At 37.9% G+C, this 8117-nt stretch overlaps 1 protein-coding gene across 4 annotated transcripts in view; it reads right to left on the bottom strand.

The window, feature by feature from the left end:
• PPEF1 (protein phosphatase with EF-hand domain 1) overlaps positions 1 to 8117 on the bottom strand; it is a 39840-nt gene that overhangs the window by 9289 nt on the left and 22434 nt on the right. For all 4 annotated transcript variants that reach the window (XM_027689231.1, XM_027689228.1, XM_027689230.1 and 1 more), the window contains exons 6-8: positions 7319 to 7433; positions 5455 to 5501; positions 1355 to 1521 (exon numbers count right to left, since the gene is read on the bottom strand). In XM_027689231.1, the coding sequence (XP_027545032.1) occupies positions 1355 to 1521; positions 5455 to 5501; positions 7319 to 7433 (329 nt within the window). The remainder of the gene's footprint in view (positions 1 to 1354; positions 1522 to 5454; positions 5502 to 7318; positions 7434 to 8117) is intronic.

Below are 8117 nucleotides of genomic sequence, written 5' to 3'. Positions count from 1 at the left end.
ATATCATATCATATCATATCATATCATATCATATCATATCATATCATATCATATCATATCATATCATACCATACCATATATCATATCATATATCATATCATCAGAGAATCATATCATGGAATGGTTTGGATTGGAAGGGACCTCACAGATCATCTGGTTCCAACCCCGTTGCCATGGGCAGGGACACCTTTCACTAAACCAGGTTGCTCAGAGCTCCATCCAACCTGGCCTTGAACATGTAACTTTCTTAGACAATGCCATCTATTATGTCTTTTCCCCCACAAGGGTCAAAGATTTTGATACCTCGTTCTTGTAACACCAAGATATCCTTGGTCAAGGGGCATTTTCACAACACTCAGCTTTCAAATTTATGTATGTGCAGCACTGATAATCAAAATGCCCAGCAAAGAGCCATACACAGGAATGCATCTGTGCGCTCCATACCATCACAGCTTTTGTTAATATTTTCTGCTATGGGTGGGAATTTTCCTACCTCATAAATTAAGTAACTGATCTGGGTTTATGTTTGTCGGTTTTGGGTTTTTTTAATTTATTTTTTAAATTAAGTGCTGAAAAAGTAAGTATGTGAAACTGATTATCTTATGTGCATCATTAATAGGACGTGACTGTGGGCCTCTAACCCAGGTCTGTGCCTGTGTTAAAACAGCACTGTATTCTGTGTGGACACATGAATGATAGAAGGGGGTCAACAGGTTACCCACCAGTCAGTCAACCAACGACTTACTGGGATGGCTTAGAATTGGAGGGACTAAGAGTGAGGAGTTCTTCCCACATCTGTGAGATGATTTTTTCTACAAGTCACATTTTCACAGCCAGAGCCACTGGCTGTGCTCACTCCCTTGGCAGTGCTGTACAGCTGAGTACAAATGTCTGCATTAGAAAACAGAGTCTTAGCTGTTTCTGCAATGGGACAGATGACACCTCCCAACCAGTGAACCTCCCCTGGGTGGAAGCTAGAATATTTACCTGCCCCTTGTGTTTGAGAAGTGACATCTTAGTCGAAAGTTAACTGAAATATCAGCTTTAACTAAATATATGCTTTAACTCAAATATCCTTCCATCTGTCCTCCTTCCCCAATTTTGATACTCTGGAAGCTGCACTAAAGCCTCTGACTTCAGTGGATTGTGACTAGGTCAGAGACAAGATATGGTTCTCCTGTGTGTAATGAGGATGTCCCTCCCCCCCCCATCTTGAAGATAAAAAGCTACACCTGAATACTTAATAAAATATTATTTGTATTTTAGAGTGTCACAGCGGCTAAAGTAGCATTCAAAAGCTCAAACATTTCTAGTGAAAGGCCAGATACCACCCACCCTGCCCTCCAAAATCTACCTCATGTTCATCAGGTAGTCTTCATGGTTTCCTCTATTCAAGGATATATTATTGGGGTAGATAAGAAAAAATGCAAATAAGATTATAAGTATTTCCATAGAATTTTTCCCTCTGTCAACATAATCACCATTAAAGACATAACGGTTTTGTTCTGAAGGCACGCCATTCTGCAGGAAGAAACAAACAAAAAAAAGGATGTTTAGAGATGCTGCTATGGTACTATAATAAAGGAAATAGTATTTAAATGAGATCACATTGTTAGAAAATCTGAAAACCCGTTGCATAATAGAGAAATCTAAAATATAGCATTTCTTTATTTCTGCTGCTTAGAATAAAAACCTCCATATCAGACAACCCGTATGAGCCATCAGAGAAGAGATGACCTCTCTAGCTGTTCTTATGATGCCATCTCTAATCCTTTCCTCTATCTGTTAAATTAAATGGGACCAAAAGGGACATCAGTCTTGTAATAAAATATACTTTTCCATTAATGCAACTGTCTCCAGGAAATTGTGCACTTGCAAACAGAAGGGAGTCATTCACTTTGAATGGAAGATAGGAAATCCATGGAAAATTGTCTTCTGAAACAAGTTTGAAGGTCCTTATGTTTCCTTATGTGGTTAGAAAATGGATTTAATATATTTACATTGTTTGCAGTGTATGCTTCCAAAACTCCTGAGAAAGACTATAGTCCAGAGGATATAAAATCTTAATACAAAATTCTGAAGAGTTTGATTTCAGTTGCTTTAATCCTGAAAGCACTACTTGAATTTTACTCACATGGCACTTTGTCCCCATCAGGGCAAGAATATACTTGAAAGCTCACAAACCTGAGAGGCTGTACATACAGGTATTTCTTACCTTATTTTTTCTCTGAAGATATACAGCAATGCTTTATTATGAATGGTTACTCATCAAAAGCTAGTAGTTTGAATTGATGGTATGTTTCATTAGATTAATTACCAGTACATCAATGGGTGCCATCAGCTTACAGAAAACATAGCATCAACTATACGTACCTTCCTCATTTCCAGTCATGAGTATCAGAAATATTATTTCAACCTTTGATTTGCCAGAAAAAGGAAACCTCTGTTCTCACAACTGATATGCACACGAATTATCAATAGAACATCTATAAAATCACATCATAACTGTGGAAGCCACTCTTAACAGGTCTGGCAGCATTACAAGACATCCCACTTTTTGAAGACAGCTACTGTGTCAGTGTCAAGCATTTCTATGGCATTCCCAGGTATACTGCCTTAGCAGGTTTATTGCAGGATGCATGAGTTGGCCAGGGGCTCAATTAAATGTTTAATTTGAATTCATAAGGAATATATTATTTTTTGTCCCAGTCAGTGTCCTGTGCTGTTATGTCAGGATGCAGTAGTGAATCCTGGTCTCTTGATCCTGACTGCTGTAAATACAGCTTCCTTGGATTTTGCTTGTCCTGAGCCCTTTCCAGGTTTACTTAGAAGAGGCCTGTGATTGTTCTGTGCTCACAGGAGTGGCAATGTATGAGACTCCGCTAATGTAGTGGGTTGTAGCGGCTTTAAAAAAGAGAGAGGATGGATTTCAGGAGTGGAACAGACAGCAGAAACTCAGCAGCAGCTTCTGGAAAGATGAATTAATAAAAGCTTTGCCTTAAAACCAATAGGCATGTGAATCACCAATAGATTGTGAGTATACATGCAACCACTCCGTAGCTGCAATCCTCTTGGAAAGACAAATCTACTGAAGCACTCTCCAGACTCTGTCATCCTTTTGGAAAAGCTTACACACCATTTTAGTTTTTAACAAGTTTGTTTTGGACTTGCAACTTCAATGTGACATTTTAGTGTTGTTCCACACTCATGCAAAGTTTTTATTTACTTTTCTGTGGTTTTGACCAACAATAAGAGCAAAACTAAATTAAAGGCTGTTGCAGCCTCTGACATGTCAGAGAGGCAAACAAGGCCTTCTAATGATTAGCAACTTGCTGCTGGGCATCATTACTGTATCTCCTGGGTTAGTGATTAATTAACTTCCGTTTGTTGTTGGCACTTTCTACAGCTTCAGGCTATTTCTATCCATAGCATCCATTTAACAATCTAACTTAGCGATATATAATTTAAAATTCAAGCGTTTCAAGGAATTTCAGAAAATGCTGTAATTTAATGGAGATTAATGCAGGGACTGAACAAACCTCACAAATTGGCTATTGAGGAAAAAAGTAATTATCTTAGCCTCACCCAAACCAGGTATAATTATACACAATCTACAGCATTGTATGTATAAGCCATATATTGCAACCTCTGTGTGTTTGCTGTTGGTGATTTGTAGAATTGCTGTGACAAGCCCTGGACAGAGCCCCATGGTCAAGGTGCCTGGTCTGCATGCAGCCCTCCAAAACCCATTTCAGCTCTGCATGGCTTTGTGCAGGCTGAGATCACTACACTCCTCATGGCACTGTTTAGGATCGCACCCTCTTGTTTAAAGTTATGGGTGGTTCATGCCAACTTGGAGGATGACATCCCTTCCAACTGCAACAGAGTCAGGGATGAAGAGAAAAAAGGGATCCCAGAAGCTGGCTGGGTTTGCTGCTCATCTGAGTAACTGTTCAGAGGGGACAGAAAATACTGTGTCATCTAATTTGCTTCTAAATAACTAAGGAGCTCTAATATGTGCTCTCTATATTCTTAACCACTTTGAAATGACAAAATATTTGTCCATTTTATTCTGTTTGGTGGAAGGACTTCCCTAGAAGTTTAACAGAGAATGACTGGGTCTTATCTCTAGTCCCTGAAATCAGTGGGAGTTTTGGCTCTGAATTTACTGAAGTCAGGATTAGAGTTGCTTAGAGGTTTTTTTTTCCTCTTTATAGCATCCATTAGAGAGGGGAAAAAGAATCGTTGTCTGTTTACTCCAAAAGAGTAAAATGCAGGCTGACTGCAGTTACAAATATAACTATTTAGCTGTCCAAACATTTATCTTCAAAATAGTTATTTTCCCCATTCCAGGTTCTGTGTATGAAACCAGTATGTATCATACTCTTATTCTAGTTTCAAAAAGAGAGATTATCTAATTAAACGAACAGCTAAAATACTGCAAGCCTAAGAACAGCTAAACATAGTTGATTAATGAGAAAAGCAGAACACTGTAAAAAGGTCTGATTCTACTTCAACTAAACTTCAACAGGCTTCAGGTATGCACTTGGGCAAAACAACCACATTTCCATTCAACAAGTGTCAGATAAAGTGTAATGAAGTTGGAAGCAGCAGGAGAATTACATTATTTAAACACATGGTTTAGGTCACTTCAGTCTCGATTCAGTGCAGATGAATGTATAAGGATCAGACACAAACCTTTTCCCCCGGAAAGCTCAAATCAAAGAAAGTATCTGCTAAATGAAAGGTGGTGATTCATGCTGAAGATAAATGTGAAACTACATACACAGCATTTCCTGCATCTTCAGTTAAATATCTAATTGTTGAAAAGATAGCCTGGAGCTTAATTTTTTTTTCACATCAGTAAAACAGAGCTATGCTTTTTTAACATGAAAAGAAGGATATGTAAAGAGTGTCAAAAGAATTTCTATTTTGTGAAGGCTATGTGATTGCTTTCAAGGCTTAAAAAGCTTTTAAATAGCACTCTTTTTTGTCTCCTGTTAAAAAAAAATTTAAAAAAACCCTGCAGGTATCAGTGGAGGGCCTAAATGAAAGCTTCTGCATTTTTTCTGGAGAGTCAAAATTATCCATGGTGTAGTGGTACATCAGGAACTAAGGTTCTATTTTAGCAGACTTCAGTCAATATGGAATTTAAAACAGAAGCAGAACTTCGGAGACACTCCAAGGACTCCTTTTAAGTTTTGGCTCATGCTCCATCATGCTCCATCTCATCCTTTAGGAAAATAACTGTCTGCTAGATCTCCTCCTTCACAGTGAGCAGGAGGATACAGAGAAGGAAAAGCTACGACAAAGACACCAAATTGTTCCAGGATTTCTGTGTGTGGTATATAAACACCTCATGTACAGTTCTGTGATAAATCTGTCAGACATAAATATGTTTGCATAACATCAAGTCATAAACTAAAAATGTTACATCTCAGAGAACCTACTTACCTTATAGAATATCAGCAAAAGATCATCCAGGTTTCCATGCAAATCTCCTACAGGAAACAAAAACATGTATTTTTTTTTTATTTTCTCACAGAGGAGGAAGAAACTGGAATTATAAAACTGGAATTAGTTAGTACTAACAAGTTTTCCCCCATGTGTTCCTTATGTACATAAAAGCAAAAAATGCCACTAAAAGACATTTTGAAGTATGATAGACCTCTACATACTAATGGATTTAAGTTTACTAAGTAGCCATCTACTGCACAACTGAACATCAGTTTCAGGGACAGGTTTTGATTGCTGCCAGCAGGATTTGATGGAGTGTGTCAAGAACTGGCCATGTTATTATGCCTCAGTGCTAAGGCCACAGGAACAACAGATTTGGCCCTTTCCAAGACGTTTGTTTGGAACAGGCAGGGGGATTTCACCCCAACACAAAGGATCACTGCAGAATAGATCCCCTCTACATGTGACTGAATTTCATGCTCGCAGAGCCAACCTTCTCGTGTCTGACTCACCACCACAAAGCCAGAGAACAGTTTCAAAACCTATCTTATGATAATATGCTTTCCCAACCAATGATTAGGAAAAGAGAAGTGACATTTTTGCCCTGTCTACGCTTTCTTTGCAACTTTTTATTAATTGTGAGCCTGCTGAATTCATTCTAAAGGATCCTTCAAGCTATGACAGATATTCATCACATTTCAGACATATATTTAATCTGCATTATTAATTTGAAATTAAAAGAAAATGGAGAGAGGGACACCTTATTTTAAGGAAATCAACATTTTGGACCAATTAGGCTTAAAAATTGGTCATCCATCTTCTGCAGAAGTTCTTTCTGGTTACAAAAGCTTTTAGTTTCAATACAATAAAAGGATCCCTTTAGATGCTGCTTACACAGTGCAAATGCAATACAAACATGAAGAGGTATATTTGCTTAACAAGAACATATGAACAAGTATCAATCTGTGTTTCCTTGGTTTTGAGAGGGGTCTTGTTGGTTTGGTTAACAAATTATTGTTTATACAAGACCTCACTTAAACAAACTCTTTCCTGGCAATCAAAGTAGGTCTATAACCACATCTTAAATAACATTTGTTCTGCATATGTCACAGTACCCTTCCTTATACTACTTTACTATTACACACAGCACATGCTGATAGCTGTCAAGAGTTATGTCACCATTACTGTTTTGGAGCCACTGTGTTCTGTGGTGAGTCAGGATACTGCATCCCATTATTCATAATTTACGAAAGTATAGCAAAATAGATGGGCAATGAGCTCTTAGTTCTTTACTGTGTACACATCACATCATTCTGTGAGACTAATTTGTTGGTTGTATAAAGACTGATCCATCCTCTTGGGTCTCCTCAGAAATCAGGGTTTATTATAATTTCAATTTATTCGAGAAAGTCATGCTGTCAATTAAAGGCCTTTTTTGCCACCCATATTAAGCCCTTATTAAAATCATTACAGAGTAAATTATGATGGCAAGATCTTTTTCTGAATGAGAGAAGAGAGAGGTGAGACTTGCAGCAATCAAAATACTTGGTGGCATTTTAGAGGTGGAAGTGCAGGAGTATTTAAGCTACAGTGCAGTGTTAGCTGAATGACTACTGACTCGGAAATGTTAAACAAGAAAAGGAAAGAGGAGGTGAGGGACTTTCTTAAAATATACTTAGTATGACTCAGGAACTTTATTTTTGTTTGTTCCAATTTATGCATTTGTGGGGAAAACAAACAAATAAATGAAAGCATCAAGAACTTTCTTGTAATGGCAAAATTTGGAAATGTCTGTATCATTCTCTGGCCACTTAGAATATCAATCCATAGCCCAAAGCATTTATCTTCTCTGGCACCTTACCACAGACAGTTATATCCTTGGAGTAGGAAGTTGAAAGATGGGTGATATTTGGCATCAACTTGAGAACTCTCCTGGTTTCACATAGTAGCTGCAGTACATAGTGGGGATGAAGCCGCTGGGAAAAAAAAAGGCAGGTATAAAAGGAAAACTTCTTAGATTTAGCAATAGATCTCTCTGCTTTAATAATATCAGACATGTATTGCCAAGATTATTTATACTACAGACCTCCAGACACGATTACAGGCTGTATGGCTTAGTGCTGGGAATTAGGAACGTTCATAGCTTTGCATTTACTTCCCCATGAATGGATATAGAGCCCTTAACAAACTTGCTTTACATATTTTCCCATTTTATTTATAGTGTACTGTTTCCACAGAGATCTGAGGAATTTTGGTAGAGGAGATAGATGAGTGACAGACTGACTTTTCAAGATTCATGTTTTTAAAGCAAACAGAAAAGGCCAGTCACATATAATCCTTTCCCTAATAAAATGCCAACCACAGTAAATAAAGGGAGAGCAGACAGTAAGGTGAGGTCTGGGTGAGCTCATTTATCTTGCGCTTTATATGTGATACTTTTACAATCAGCCTCCACAGAAAATTACAGGAAAAAAGTAGTATTATTTAGCAAATTGAAAGGCAAGATAGACCTTTATCCCTTACATACAACATATTGTAACGCACAAATAATCATAAGTTCAAACAAAGCTGTGCCATGCATGTAATGCCTCCCTGCTCCACCCTCATGTTGGGAGTGGGCAGCAAAAGGGCTTGCTCAGGAATATAGAGAATCAGGAACA

The sequence above is a fragment of the Neopelma chrysocephalum genome, unplaced genomic scaffold, assembly GCF_003984885.1.
Source record: "Neopelma chrysocephalum unplaced genomic scaffold, ASM398488v2 Primary Assembly neopelma1_76, whole genome shotgun sequence".
In the NCBI taxonomy this organism is placed as follows: Eukaryota; Metazoa; Chordata; class Aves; order Passeriformes; family Pipridae; genus Neopelma; species Neopelma chrysocephalum.
The sequence above is the reverse complement of the archived record's forward strand: the minus strand, read 5'-3'. Positions and strand labels throughout refer to the sequence as shown.